The 16,674-nt window shown below is 42.0% G+C and overlaps 1 protein-coding gene across 2 annotated transcripts in view; it reads right to left on the reverse strand.

The window, feature by feature from the left end:
• NECTIN2 (nectin cell adhesion molecule 2) overlaps nt 1-4,431 on the reverse strand; it is a 61,568-nt gene extending 57,137 nt beyond the window's left edge. The window contains exon 1 of one of the 2 annotated variants that reach the window (XM_077259835.1): nt 4,003-4,431. In XM_077259835.1, coding sequence (XP_077115950.1) covers nt 4,003-4,042 — 40 coding nt within the window. In that variant the 5' untranslated portion in view covers nt 4,043-4,431. The remainder of the gene's footprint in view (nt 1-4,002) is intronic. The other variant, XM_077259834.1, reaches the window with a different exon arrangement.
• Nucleotides 4,432-16,674: the final 12,243 nt, after the last annotated feature.

Below are 16,674 nucleotides of genomic sequence, written 5' to 3' on the forward strand. Positions count from 1 at the left end.
CACAGTTTTGAAGTTCTACCATTGGATGAACCATTATTGAAGAAATAGACCACCTACTTAGGAGATCTCCATCAGTGGGAACATTTTAAATATTTGCACTAAATCTAATTTCCAACTAAGGAAAAAAAATGCAGTTATTTGTGATATTGCTTTAGGAGCGGTGCGCTACCTCCCAGATTTCTGCGCGCTCCCGATAACTGACAGTTCGGATTAGCGACATGGTTAAACCACCGGCCGAAATTCTGCGCTGTCCCATGCTGCAAGCAGAAGCCAGGTGCTCAGACACTGGTTAGATCCAGTAGATGTGGCCGGTAACCTTCCCCACAAATGTATGGGGTAGAAATTAAAATTCCATCTGCTCTTGAAAATGAAGGAGATCTTAAATAAGGAGGGAAAATAAAAAAAAACTTTTTGCAATTTAACCATCATATTCCACCTAGTCGGTATGGCCGAACCTCCCTGCACAACGGGATTTGGACGTATGGGGTCATAGCCTGTAATTGTGTCGGCAGAGCAAACATGCGCTCTGCCGTGCGTAATTTTCAAGAGTGCGCGTACCGGCGGCGGACACTACCACGTCTGGGTGTCTGCTGAATATCTGCTGAGCTGTGTATAACACCTCCCACCCCACTGATTGGCCACTTTCTGCCTATGCACAGTGTACATAAAGAAGCCAGTGTTGGGGGTTTCACAGCTTGAGACAACTAGTGCTGTAGCGATTATCTCTTGCTGATAAAACATTGATTTTGCCAAAACTACACTAAGTAGCCCAGTAAGTGACATATAGCTGGAATCAGGGTCTCTGCCCCTAAATCATGCTGCTCTCAGATTAAGTAGCAAAAACCTGCTGACAGATTCCCATTTTTTTTTCTTTAATTTATATGTGCATGTGATCAAACTTCTTATATGTCCCATACTCATTGCTCGTTTTTTGGCGGCATTCCAGTCTGTCGGGACCATACAAATGAGAAGCGTTAGACATCAATTTAGCTAAAGCTTTAAATGCCAAAAGGTGGGGGGGGGGGGGGGGGTTGGGGGGAGAGAGAGAAAACAAACAAAAAAAAAAAAAATAGATATATATATTTTTTTTTGTTATATAATATACTATACCGTAATATATATTTATAATTTTCACTAGTACAGATAGCAAAACATCCTTGGCAGATTCCCTTTAATGCCCACAGATAACTGGGACCGGCTCTGTCTTACCAACCTCAGCAAATAACTAAAATCCCATTTACCCCTCACAATTTTGGTGACCAACATCATCCGAGATCATACACGCGCACCACACTGCCAATGTGCGATCACCGCAGTTCTAGAAGCAAAAAGTCAGACGTTCCCTTTAAAATTGGCTCTGGGCGATCGGAAGCCAACGTAGAACCTTTACGCAACGTTCTGACGACACCTTGTAGGTAACTGCAGGGAGGGGGATTTACTACCGGTCAAACCAGAAGTGCAGAGTTTCGGTGTAATCTGGAACTGTCCGATCGGCAGTTGGTTTTTAAATTTTAAATTTAAACAAACAAAAAAAAAAAAGTATCAAACATAATTCCGGACGGAATTTTTCAAGGATCGGATTCTTTAAATTATGAATGCCTTTTTGTGTGTGAACGCGGCCTTAACCCAATTGTCACCTGTTGCGACAGTATCGAGTTGGTGATAAATAATTCTGCAACACTGGCTGGGATCATTAAAGTTTCTCATTGAAACCCAAAGGCTCATTCTTCCTCCCCAGAAAAAAAAAACAAACAAAAAAAAAAACTTCCTTACAACAAAGAAACTCAATAACTAGTATCGGTGAGAGCGCCTGGCCTCTGGGGGATGGGGCCGAGCAATCAATGCAGAGCCGCTGCTCCTAGTTGGGTGTGACAGGCCTGACTGTATACAAGGGACTGTGACCTCAGGATTGGTTTTTTTTCTTCTCTCGATTCCATATACAATAAACTCCCCTCGGAGATACAGCCCAGATCTCCCCTCCCCCCATATCTAATTATTACCCATGCATTCTCAGAATTCCAGAACAGCACAGACCTCTCACTTTATACAGGGGGGAGATGGTATAATGAGGGCAGAGCTGGAAACTGCAAGAAGCAATGGAGGATACAACACCCAGACTGCCCAACTAGAGGCTTTCTAAAGCTTATTGGGGCCTCGCTTTTATTGCATTATCGTTTCATTTCCGACTCCATGAAATCCTATTACCTGATGCCATCTGCTTAAGTTTTTTAGCAACTACATACTAATTGGACACACATCATACATACATACATACATACAGTCAGTTTTGGGACTATGCCTCCAGTTTTGCTCTCAATCCCAATGAAACGTTTAGACCACATTCACACGTTCAATATTTGATCAGTGTTCGTAAGCCAAAACTAGGAGCGGGCGAAAAATAAAAAAATAAAAAAAATTTCAGAATGGGCGACGTGTTTCTACTATACTGTTTGAGATAAAAATAAAAACTGAACGTGTGAATGTGGCCTTGGAAGGAGTTCCGTCTACAGACTTGGCCATTTACTACCTGGTCTCACCGATTTTGCAGTTATCGTCACCTTTTAAAAGATTTGACAACACTTTTTTTTTTGGAGCTCAAAACGCACTCTTCCTATTTACTTCTATTGTAAAGACACATTGCCGTTCGATCTTTTGACCGTTTTTATTCAACTTTTCAGGTTTTTGAAAAATGTCCGGTGGGGGGGGGGGGGAGAGAAAGTATACGCCGCTTCTTTGAAGTTTCCCCAACAGGAAAAACTCTCCAGAATTTGCGCTGTCCAATCAACATGTTGGAAAGGGAAAGAAAAACCCACACTCTCTCAAACTTTCAATATTTTGTTTCATAGAGTTCTAAAATGTTAATATTTTTCTATCCACTGGCTAACAAAAGATATCAATTTATGAAATGAAGAACTTTCCGACATACATACATACATACATGCCATATATCCCCCACTGTGTGCACCATATGGTTTACCATTTACAAAAAAAAAAACAAAAAAAAACACCCACACGTGGAAAGTTGCAGCGAAACTGCATCGTGTGAATTCAGCCTACTACTTTATAGACGCCTATAGAGAAAAAGAGCCTAAATCAATGGTTGGATACTACTTTATAGAGGCATTGCTTGGGAGTGGGACCTAGCCAAAAAAGACACGTAGAGCTGGTGGTTGAGTTTGGCTATGAGTAGAGGACCCCTAAGTTTAGTCATAGATACCTAGACTGTATGCAGTATAGACATGACCATCCTCATCAGCTCACTAATAATCACCAATACCCAGTGTACTATGCATTTAACCCCTTCTACAGATACTCCCTACTCCGAATAGCTAAAAGGAAGAAAATCCAGTTCCTTTATATCGGTTTACTACTAAAACAAGGAAACGAGAGCCTCATAGCTGAGCTGTCATGGAGAGAAAAGGTCAATATATACTGGAGGAGTTTCACAAGCGATGGCTGGAATATTGAGGGTGTGTGTAGGATCAGTCAGGTATTTATGGGCAAAGTCCAAGCCCAAATCAGTCACTACGAAAAATATATATATATATATATATATATATATATATATATATATATATATATATATATATACACATATACATATACACAACAACTATAGAATGGGAAGGAAAAAAAAAAAAAAAAAAAAAAGGTAGGAACAGAAGATAAGGGGGGGTATAGGACTGGTATACATGAACAGATCAAATGCAGCCATACTAAAAAAAAAAAAAAAAATACCAGCAACAGCCTAACATAACAACAGTCACTATTTACCTAAACCTGATACAATGTTTAATAAACAAAGACAGATTGTTCCATAACCTGTAGCACTAGAACCTAGAGGGGCCTCAGGATTGGGAAATAGGAAGAATAGGGGAGGGGAGGGCTTCACCCAGGTAATATCACAGGGAGAGGCCATATTGCAAAGGGTAAGTTTAAGGCTATTAGCAGGTGATGTCATGGAAAGTATAGGGTGGAAATCCATGGGAGCTGTCACTTTACCTGAGCACAGCAGTCCCAGCAGATAGAAGAGAAGCAGCATCCTGCAGGCACCGTGTGTGTATGTGTGTGCAGCTGTCTCTTGGCTCAGCCTGCGGTCTCTTTTCCTCCTCTGTGTCCCCTTTGCACTCTGTTGCTGTCCTTGCTGCTTGTCCTTTTATCCCTCCTCCGCCTCCTGTAGGAGACTGTGCTCCTGCTCCTTCCAGTATCAATCACCTTCTCCCTCTTCAGAGCTTTGCACTGTGGAACTGGCTGCTCCCAGCTGCTGACGTCACTCCTGTGCCATTATCATACTAGACCCCTCCCCCTTTCACCTGTTCATCCAAGGGATTAACCCTTCTCCTGCCTCGCAAGGCTGTGGAAATCTAGGACACTGCATGATCTGACATGCACAGAGAGGACAGCCCTGGATCTGATGAAGTCTACACTACTGCTGCTGCTCAGTGTGTTAATAAATGTTAGCATCCTGCAAAAAAGGAGAAGTATGAGAATGCAAATCCACTCGTTAAAAAAAAATAGCTATTTTTTTTGTTCTTCCAAAGTCAATGTAACCGTAACCCTTTGGGGGGGTCTTCATTTAGCTTTCCCAGGCTGTTGAATGGCAACCTGTTCCCTTTTTTAATTCATAGGCTATTTTGCTCCTTTGAGTCTAGAAAAGGCAAAAATAGCGTCAGTTTACAGCTTTTGACATTTTGGGTTCCCTCTATGGGGCAGTACTGGTCAGTTTGTTTTTTCTTATGCAGAGTAAATTGGACTGCACTCGGATGGCATCAAAGTGCTATCTGATTTTTTGTGCACTGACACAATAGAAAAGATGGAGAAATCTTGTTCTCCTTCTTCTCCTCATCCGAGAGAATCGGAACACACTAAGCTGACTCTCTGATCTGATCAGAGTTTGACCAAAGCGTCATTACCATAATCGATCCGATGCTCTCGGAGGAAAGAATTTATGTTCATGTGACTGATTTCCACAGACTGACACAATGGAGAAGATGGAGACATTTTTTTCTCCATCTTCTCTACTGTGATTAGAGTGTGATTTTCATAATCGACTCGTTTTTTCTCGACACCCGCTCTAAGGAAAGATCGAATTGACATAGAACATCAACATCATGGGTTCCATTTATCTTCGATCCATGGCACAAAGGACACAGAATGTGCGATGGACAACGATGACTTATGACGTCAGGTTCCTTGAAGGTGCCCATTGATGGAAATTTTACTGGAGCTATTTTTCCGCCAAATGTTAGTGAATCTACAACCGATGCTCCAAATTGATCTTGATGGCCAAAGTATCCAGGTATATCGAGAGGAAGGGATAAAGTGTACGGATGATGTGGCTGGGGACGAGGACGCACTATGTATGATGATGATGAGTTATTATCCAGTGGAGGACGGTGGAGCAGGTACTACAAGGTCTGAGATGATTTATTGATTGGTTTCATGGTTGACCTAAGTGATCAATAAATCAGCCTCAGTTTTATCAGCTTGGTGTGAGTGGCCTTTCCTTATCCATCCATCTATTATCTATTTGTCTATGGGGCTGTCTGACCAGTGAGCTGAAATCAATATGGAAAGATAGATGCGGATTATGATGAAATATTCCCTATTATGTAGAAATGACCAGGCTGGGCGTTAATTACATTTCTTGATTCCATATGTAAACTGTCCACATTTTCGTGCCGGATAAATATTAATAATGTACCGATCAACGTTGTGCCCTCTGGTCGTTGTGCCGAGCATCTGAAATGTGGTGGAGATTCGGTAAGAGTGATGGCATATATTTCCTGTCCTGTTATGGCACAGTCCTTTTCCAGGAGGGCATTTCGGCCCTAACTTAGCAAAAATGGCCTGTCTGGGTGCTAGAAAAAGTTACAGAGGCGTGTGGCACTTGACGAATTTGGTGCTTCTTTCGGACGCCCTCTGGTCATGGTGCCGAGCATCTGAAATGTGGTGGAGATTCGGTAAGAGTGATGGCATATATTTCCTGTCCTGTTATGGCATAGTCCTTTTCCAGGAGGGCATTTCGGCCCTAACTTAGCAAAACTGGCCAGTCTGGGTGCTAGAAAAAGTTATGTAAACCCGATAGGAGACTTGTGCCACTTGACAAATTTGGTGCTTCCTTCAGACGCCCTCTGGTCATGGTGCCGAGCATCTGAAATGTGGTGGAGATTCGGTAAGAGCGATGGCATATTTTTCCTGTCCTGTTATGGCACAGTCCTGGGCCAGGAGGGCATTCCGGCCCTAACTCAGCAAAAATGGCCAGTCTGGGTGCTAGAAAAAGTTACGTAAATCCAATAGGAGGCTTGTGCCACTTGACGAATTTGGTACTTCTTTCGGCTGCTAAAGAATTGTTCTCATATCAGAGGTAGGAATCCACTTTTACACCATTTTTTTGTGTAAATAATGATGAATAATCCACCATGGCCTCATCCGTCCCTACAAAGCTTAAAAAACGTTTCAAGACTAGAGAAAAAATGGCAAAAGTTGGAAAAATCATCTCTCGAGTTGTGCAAAACAATTTACCAAAATTTTGGCCAAAATTGATAAATCGGTGACCTATATCTTTATCTAATGCACTCCTACAAAATAATGTACAGTATATTAGTAAGGAATGTTTGTAGCTTTATTCTCCAAAACAGTTTGCGAATTCCATTGCAACTCAGCAAAAGACCATGACCACGACAAGTGAGTCGCAAAAAATGCAACTGTTTCCAACTTGCCTGTTTGCAATGCGACCCCATTCGTTTGCATTATGCTGCGACGTAGCAGCGTTCTTTGGCCAAAATTGGCCACGTTCTCAGGATCCCAATTTTGACACAGCCCCTTTGACGTACAGTTTGGAAAAAAAATACATTCTTCAAGTTTATTTCCTCATAAATTGGCTTCGGGTTTCATTATAAACAATAATTATAAAATGTGACAGTGACATTTTGGTTAAATGCCGCTAAGCTGTCACTTAAGAAAGAATTATGAAAGAGGAGGCAGATTCTCTGTGCTTTTCACCAAGATATTAATTAATTGCAGCGTGAAGTGTAGGAAGTGTATAGACATAACACACGCGAGGAGGGCTGAGATTTTCATACCTGACTGTTATATTGCAATGTGTCATCTGCAACCTTACATAGGACTGCCGTCCGTGACGTAACTAGAGAAGATGCAGAGTTAGCAGACCGGGGGAAGACCAATACTATTAAAGAGACCCATGATAATAGGGGGTCCTGTTGGAGATTTCTCAATGGGGGCCAACAAGTTTCACGTTTCACCACTGACTACCAGCTTCCTTCCATTTTATACAGAATTGCGGGAGATGGCCATGACTGACGTAAAAAAAGCCAAAAGCCTCAGCAATTTTTCGCAACTTCAAAATTTTCCACGTTTCACAAAAAGATTTTCTCCAGAATTCTGTTGAAACTGCTTAATGAATCAGGTCCTAAGTGTTTTTCTCATTTTAGGTTTTTTTTTTTATCTTTGTTGTTGTTTTCTCTTTAAGAATAAACTTTTTGCTTACTCGTTCTATTTTTGTATGGTATGTGTTGTTTTTGCAATTGTAAAACTATAAAGTATGACCATATATGTAGCACTTGGATTTTGGACCCAGCCGTACCTATCAGGTCAAAAGAAGACAGTTTTTGTTCCTATCTTATTCCCGCTCCTTCCAATTTTTTGTATTTTTTAAAATCCACCTTCCAATTTCAGACATATGGTCCTTTTAGTGGTAATTTTTCTGGTCTTTGCCAAGTGGGCAATTGTCATAGGGTAATAATGCACAGCAGCATAAAGACACACCCTTTAAGATATGGGGCATATGTATCTGTATTGACTCAAAACTAACATAGACCCACAGTAGTAACAGGTGCTACACACCTGTCCCAGATCTTTGCTTTGCTTCTCTTGCCCCAGTCGGCTAGACTATGTTGTGCAGCATATTGGACTTTGCAGATGGCCCAGTGTGATCCCATGTGAGCATTTGCCTTGGCCCATATAGGCCTCACCACGACACACACCTGTGCCTTGGTATTAAGACTTCAATAATGCTAGGACTCTGGCTTGCTTCATACACTTTTTTCTGCTCAGCTGCTGTCTGCAGTCCCCTGGATGTCTCCCACCTGCCAGTGGTTTCTGGTATCCAATTTGCTTGATTGTGGTCTCCTGGACATCTCTCGCCTGCCTGTGGCCTCCTGGATGTTTGCAGCTTGGCATCAGTTTCCAGCATCCCGGCTGCTTGCCTGTAGTCTCCTAGACATCATCTGCCTGCCAGCAGTCTCCTGGACATCTCCTGCTTACCAGGGAGTTCTAGCATCCACTTGACTGCATGTGGTTTCCTGAACATCTACCACCTGCCTGTGGTCTCATGGACATCTTCTGCCTGCCAGCGATTTCCATTTTCCTGCCTGCCTGTGGTCTCCTGGATATCTCCTGCTTAGAAGCAATTTCTAGCATCCGCTTGCCTGCATGCGGTTTCCTGAACATGTATCACCTGCCTGTGGTCTCATGGACATCTCCTGCAAGCCAGCAATTTCCAGCCTCATGCCTGCCTGTGGTCTCCTGGATGTCTCCCGCCTGCCTGCAGTTTCCTGCATTCCACTTGTCTACCTGCGTATTCCGCATGCTCCACCCAGCTGCTCCACAGATGCCCGTAGCCCATGTGTCCACCCGAACCTTGGGCTTGGAGGAGTCACCTCATCTGGTGAGTCTAACACTACCAAATCACACAACCCTTTCCCATGTGTCCTCTTGGAGTATAAAAACATAATACAAGGAGGGCACCAAATATCAGATCTGTCCTATCTATGGATTACAAGGACAGATCCCCTTGTCCTGTAGGAGAAAATGTGAATCCATCTGTCACATGAATAAAAATAGGAATCGATTACCATGTATTTTATGCTTTTTGGCTTTAACAAGATTTTCACTATTGGCAAAAATTGGACTATGTCAAATTGTGGGAAAGGGAAGCTTCTTGGAAAAACTTGGAATCTTGGGAGAACCATTAATGCAGCTTTCCCAAATGTAATAATTTCCTTCTCTTTGATGTAATGGCGGCTGAATGGAGTAAGACAATGCAGTTGTACAGATATTGTGGCTGATAAGTCCGTACTGGGAAGCTGGTGTCACCGGATGATTACAACCTAAGCAGCAGCTGGACTTCCATGTTAGGGGTTATGTACAGTGAGGACAGAATTGACCCATGAAACTCAGTTTCTTGTAGGCCGTAAAAAACAAAATATCTTCATTGGCCCACATGTACTTCATATAAACATGCAGATTGGAGGTAGTTCATCAAAATTTCCGCAAAGAACGGAGAAGTTCTTGCCTATAAAAATGTATTTAAAAAGCTGCATAAAAAGCATTAAGCAGCATGGCATGCCACGTTAATCGTGCAGCACACCTAACATTCCAATAGCACTATCTAAAGAAAGCTTGAAAATAGTTCACCATTTTCAAAATCTCTGTTTGTTGTCAGTGGATGAGAACATTCTTATCTACATACGCAGTCCATACAAATGTCTTTCAGATGAGAAGAAAGTGACCATTTTCTAAATCCAGTTTTGATCCATTCTTGGCTTGTGCGTCTGTTTTTACAACAGGTGTCCATGTTTTGCTCAGAAGTGTCTTTTTGGGATTTTTTTTGTACACCTGCTTTTGTTTTTTTTAAGTTTTATTGAATAAACTAGTGAGCGGCTTCCAAGTAGGAGCCCCCTGAAAAGTAGACCGGTTACTTCTTTGGAGACCTGAAGAGGTTTAAAAGCGCTTGAAAGATAGACCATCTGAACGGCAAGCATTCATTCTTTTCAGTTTTTTTTACGACACGTTGTACACATAGCATTAGGGTCGAGTAATATGAGTCCGAGGACTCAGGACTCTGGTCTAGTGGTAGTCCATGGAAGTCGAACCAGAGCCTGATTACCCTCCTTCTTCCGGCCAGCACCTCTTCTGTTTAGTAGACGCTGTGCACCATCATGTGAGCATCATGCCACAACAACAATATCACACTGGACCTACTAACTATAAAAAAACTCATGCGACAGAAACACATGGTAAAAATAATCACAATGAAGTGCTCAAATCAAGAATATAAACCATGACGAATTCAGGACCGAAACGCGCGTCAGGGCGGACATGCATCTCCATGGGCTGTACCTTGCATAGGTAATGTTTTTTTCCAATATCTGTTTCCACTTGACCAGTATATGATAATTAAGATTGTGTTTGGCGCTACTGTTATTGCAACGGTGGTCAGCACCTCTACGGCCAAGGTGGATATGCTCCCGTTGTTACAGCAAGTAATTTGTAATATATAATCTCCCCCTCACTAGTCGTTAATCTTTTATTAATAAAGTATATTTTGATTACTTATTTTGGACTAGTCTACCAACCTTTTCTCTCTTGATCAATCATGGACCTACTAATTAAAAGAAGTGTTGGAAATGCCGGCAGATACTGGAAGGTCCACAGGAATCTGGACACCGGCCTTGGACTACTGAATTGGCTGCTGGACCAAAGTTGTGCAACTCGTTTTGCTCAACTGTAAAGCACCCCATACTCATTAGACTACCGTCGACCAAACCCAAATCTGGAATATGTATGTGGGCCCCGAGTAGATGATTATGTGGGAGAAATGGATCCGACGTGTCTGATTTTGGATAAACTACTGGCGGAGATCTGTGTACTAGAGAGACTGTGCCGGCCAAACAAGCGGCCGGACCATTGTTCGGTCAACTCCTGTGTACTCGAGGATGATACATATCACCTGCCCCGATTCATTGTTGCCAGGACTTGGTACTTTTCGCACGTGGTTGTCAGATTTTGATCTCATTTCTGCAGCTCCGATTGCATTATACAGTGACGGCACACAGGCGCAGATACAGGGCACCCAGCTGTCCTGCTTATTTTAGACTGGTAAGTCCCGTTACTTACTTGCTTTCCGTGAAATCTGATGTAGGCATCTTCCACATGAATGAAGTGACAGTATCAGCATTAACAGCAAAAGGGGTAAACTTGGCTGTGGGCCAAAAAAAACGGAGAAAGCGAAAGCGCGTCGTGCCATCGCACAAAATCTCAGTGATGTGGCACATGATGAGTTTGATATTTCTAAAGGTCAGGTTGGAGGAGGACACCGGGAAATGATTATATATAGTAACATAGAGGAGAGCAGGGAAGCTGAACATAGAAGGGCCATGTGCCCTACCGAATAAAATGTATTTCCTGGGAAATCGAGGTTAAAATAAGTCATGGGTGAGATGTTTCAAATGAGTATTTCCACCTAAAATTTAAAAAAACTACATTTTTAGGTATGAACAACTAGTGGCATCTACCACCAAGGATTCCATAGACCTCGAATTCATAGATGCATTTCTCCATGTCTCCCACTGCCCTATAATGGAGGTTTATAGCTTGCTGTCCTGCATTTTTCAACACCAGCAGAGCTGTAATGTCCTGACTGAGATAAGGATGATCCCTGACTAACTTCCTGAGTCACCTCCCACCATGAGGGCACCATCCCTACATCTCCATGACTCACACCCATTACTTGCACATTGTTTGCACATTGGTCACCGCTGGTAATCTTATCACCCTTTCAGTATCGTCAGTCAGGAGAGAGATAATTACTTACGTTCCCAAATTTATCCCTACCGGGACCATGAAACATGCACTATATAGAAAAAAAAGTATGTGCCCCCTCCACATTACACCTACAGGATCTTTTCTGACCTCCCATTCTACATCCATAGACATTAATATGGAGATATAACGGCTCCCGCTCTTCTGGGAAGATTCCTACAAGATTTTGGAAGAGTCTGTGGGAATTTTTGTCCCTTCATCAGGATGATCATTTGTGAGGTCGGACCCTGATTTTGGGGACAGGCTAGCTGTTGGATGGGGTTGAGGTCCAGGCTCTGTGCGGAGTGCGGACGCTCATCTTCTCCCCCCATGTCTGTATGGACCCTGTGCACTGGGCACAGTAATGGCGATCAGAAAAGGGTCTTCACCAAACTGTTCCCACAAAGCTGAAGCTACAATTGTCCTCAATGTCTTCTTGAGCAGAAGGATTAAGGCTACGTTCACATTAGCGGCGCCCGCCGCAGCGGCGGGCGCCGCAGCGGCGCCGCATGCATCATGCGCCCCTATATTTAACATGGGGGCGCATGGACATGCGGTGCACTTGCTTTTTGCGCCGCATGCGTCCCTGCGGCGCCCGCGTCGGGTCGCGGAGGACGCAGCAAGTTGCATTTTTGCTGCGTCCAAAATCAATGAAAAAAAGGACGCATGCGGCGCAAAAAGCTGCGTTGTGCATGTGTTCACATTTGCGATGTGCGTTGCGGCGGCGACGCTGCGGCGCACACCGCAAATGTGAACGTAGCCTAAGATTTCCCTTCACTGAAACTAAGGAGCCTCTGCCGACCCCCTGATAGCCCTTAGTATTATCCTCCTCCACTTTCTGTACAGGGAGCACAATGCAGTCAGGGGGTAACATTCTCCTGGAATCACCAAACCCAGCTCTATATAATGGTATTTTTTGTACACTGGACAGTGATATTATTTGTGTACTGTACGGTGGTATTATTAGTGTAATATATGATGGCATTATTTGCGCACTGTGTGGAGATATTATTTGTACAGTGTATGGCAGTATTGTTTGAACACTATAGAGTGGTGTTAAAATTGTGCACTTTATGGTGGTATTGTTAGAGCACCTTATGTGGGTGTTATTTACATATTCCATGATGGTATAATCCATGATCACTAAATCATGCTATTATTTGTACACTTTATATTATTATGTGAGCACTATGTGGTGGTATTATTTGTGCACTGGATAGTGGTACAGTTTAAACACTATATGGTGGTATTTTTTGTGCACTGGATAGTGGTACAGTTTAAACACTATATGGTGGTAATTTTTGTGCACTAGATAGTGGTATAGGTTAAACACAATATGGTGGTATTATTTGTGCACTGGATAGTGGTACAGTTTAAACACTATATGGTGGTATTATTTGTGCACTAGATAGTGGTATAGGTTAAACACAATATGGTGGTATTATTTGGACACCATATGGCGCCATCATTTAGCTTCAGAACACCAGCCTCCTGTGCTTTCTAATCAGTCTGTATAAACTTGGCTGTAGTCAACTCCAGATATATTAGCTATCAATGATTATCATCTATACATGAGTTATATCTCTGGGTATGTATAGACAGAGGTGTCCACAGATCAAACCAATATCAAACCAGGCTCAGCAGAACAGGAACATAATAGATTGCAGAGATAAGTGGATGCCACATACATCATTCGCCGCTTATCTCCGGAGCAAGGAAATAATCTTACAAAGCTGAAATTCCCACCTTACAGGTCCACGCATGCAGTCATACACAATGGTTCATTGCCAATTTTTTTTTTAATCAGTGGGACTTTCCCCAGAAAATTTGTTTTTAAAAATTCATAATAATAACAGCTCTTTATAGTCATCATAGTCGTAGATTTATCTCTTTAGGAAACACTGAGATTCCCCCTTTTTTTCCTCTCTCACTGCTGTATGAGACCAACAGAGATATTACAGGAGAAATATTTTGCTATGATCAGAGTGATTTTCTCATGGGTAAAAAAAAAAACAATCTTAGCAGAGCAAGGACTTCCAAAGGTAACAGGGTCGGACAAGGTCTCTGAAGGCCCCTGGGCAAATATGTGAGAGGGCCCCCGGCCCTCACATTATTAGGGCAAAAGTGGAGAATTAAAGTGATGCTAACATCAGAAGATGACCTATTGATTACATCAGGTTTTTGTGTTACATGTATTTTTTTTATTTTTTTTAAAGGTATTTTTTTTTAAATATTTTGTAATATATTATGATCCTTATTAAAAAAGAGTAATCATGCAATTTCATACTAGGGCGAATTTAGACTCATACTTCCTGTCCTTTCAAGAAGATTTTTCAGCAGTCTCCTTATCATCACAATTTTTCATTGTTTCAGGAAATAACATATGCACATTGCCACAATGGTGAGATCCTGACTCTTTTGTTATTGAAGCATCTAATAAGCCTGTGCAAGGGACATTATGATGAGAGGGTAATAGAGCTTTTTAGGTTTTAATTTTCTGTTGTTTCAGGAAACAACACATGCACATAGCCACAATGGTTAGATCCCAACTCTTTTGTATTGAAGCAACTAATGAGCCTGTGCAAGGGACATTATGATGAGAGGATAATAAAACTTTTTAGGCTTTAACCTTCTGTTGTTTCAGGAAACTACACAAGCACAAAGACACACTGGTCAGATCCCGACTCTGTCTTTTGTATTGAGCATGTGCAAAGGACATTATGAAGAGAAGGGGATCAAGGTCATCACCTATTGTAATTGACAGCTCTATACAAAGCTGATAATAGAGGATCCACCAATCACAATAGGTGATGACCCTCTTCCCCTCCCTTCACAATGATCTTTGTACAGGCTCTTTAGATGCTTTAATACAAATAGTGTCAGAGTCTGACTATTGTGACTATGCACATGTGTTGTTTCCTAAAACAACAGGAAGTTAGAGTCTAATATAGCCCCAGTGGCCAGTGTAAGAATTGCAAGATTCTATTTTTTATTTATTTTTTGTTGTTGTTACACAGATCGTGATATGGTAGAATAAAAACATTTTGAAAAATAAAAAAAAATGCAAATCCTAAGGATATGTGCACATGACATCTTTGTCAGGTGTAATCCGCTCAGGTTCCACCTGAAAAAGCTCTGCAAAAACTCCTTATAAAATGAACATAGAGCACATGTTCCACCTTATGTCGCTTCTTTTAACCGTTTCAAGTGGTTTAAAAAATTGATATGCTCACTGTCCGGGCGACTTTTGCTAAGATGATGGCCCTCTATACTTATTAGCATAGAGTGAAAACTGCCGGAACAACGACAAAGCCTGGGAAAACTCGGAGGCTGCAGTTTGTGTAGACAATTCATTAAGAAACACACACCACTTAATAAATTCAGCGCCTCTTCTTAGTGACGTGTGCCTAGCCAGAAATGATACTCCAGTCAAGGACTAGAGTAGCATTTCTGGCATAAGGAACGCCAGCACTTTTGGCAAATTTGGGTGTAACATGTCCCGGTCTGGTCTGGTTCCACCTCAGTTCTACCCATTTTGATATAACTGCTTCAAACTGGTGGAAAACACCAAACGTTACAGCATTTTTGTTCACTTTGGACAGGTTTTTGGAGTAAAAGCTTTAATGAATCAGGCTTTTAGTGTGCACATAGCCTTAAATGAAAAGCAAAGTGGATTTCCTACAGAGATGAATTGGGAGAGTTTTCCAAGAGTTTTTGAAGCAGTTTTGGAAGATAAGTGACTCCAGAAAACTCTTAAAGGGAACCTGTCACCTGAATTTGGCGGGACCAGTTTTGGGTCATATGGGCGGGGTTTTCGGGTGTTTGATTCACCCTTTCCTTACCAGCTGGCTGCATGCTGGCCGCAATATTGGATTGAAGTTCATTCTCTGTCCTCCGGAGTACACGCCAGCGCAAGGCAATATTGCAACGTTTGGGTGAATCAAACACACAAAAACCCCGCCCATATGACCCAAAACTGGTCCCGCCAAATTCAGGTGACAGGTTCCCTTTAAGAAAAACTGTGTGAACACAGCCTACACAGCTGGTATGATAACAGGCAGTGAATTCCCACAGGTCCTATCGAATCTACTTGACCGGTCATACCCAGATCTACTCCAACTGCTTCTTATCAGATCAGCTAAATAATTGTCAATCTTAACCTGCACCTGCCCTGAATGCACAATGTGGAGGACTAGTGCCGAGATCGATCTCTTTCCGGAATCTGCCAATATTTTCAGGCCGTCACCTGCAGATATTACAAAACCTTTTTCTTCCATTGATTACACACTGATCTAATGAACTTGATCATCGTGTATCTGGTCGACAAACAGACTGTTTTGTATGCGGGACCAATAATGGCTTTTGTTGATCCTCGGAGCTGCACAGACATGGCTCCGGACTACAATGACCTCATTGTTTGTTTTGTTTCCAAATTAAAACAGGATGTTGCAATGAAAAGTCGAGAGGCCGCAGCATTTACTGCTCATTGTACGCAGATTACAAGCTTCCGTAATGGCACTTTTTAATTGACTAATTGGCACTCAGTTTCCTTTTAAGATCCCTGTTTAGGCTCAACAACAACAACTGGCTAACTGAAAGCTATCCTCAAAAAATTGGCTACTGCTTAAATCAAGTATTTGTAATAAATGTATATTTTTTCAAATTTTTTTTTTTAAATCCATATTTCAATTTCATATCTTGCATTTTTTTTATTGGCCACAGGGTCTTTTTAAGGCTGTAACTTTCTGTTGATTCAGGAAACAACACATGCACATAGCCACAATGGACAGATCCCAACTCTTTTGTATTGAAGCAACTAATGAGCAAGTGCACAGGACATTATGATGAGAGGGGAATTGAGCTTTTTAGGCTTTAATTTTCTGTTGTTTCAGGAAACAACACATGCATATAGCCACAATGGTTAGATCCCAACTCTTTTGTATTGAAGCAACTAATGAACATGAGCAAGGGACATTAAGATGAGAGGGTAATAAAGTTATTCAGACTTTAACCTTCTGTTGTTTCAGGAAACAACACATGCACATGCACACAATGGTCAGATCCCGACTC

Source organism: Ranitomeya variabilis, chromosome 4 (genome assembly GCF_051348905.1).
Source record: "Ranitomeya variabilis isolate aRanVar5 chromosome 4, aRanVar5.hap1, whole genome shotgun sequence".
Classification (NCBI taxonomy): domain Eukaryota; kingdom Metazoa; phylum Chordata; class Amphibia; order Anura; family Dendrobatidae; genus Ranitomeya; species Ranitomeya variabilis.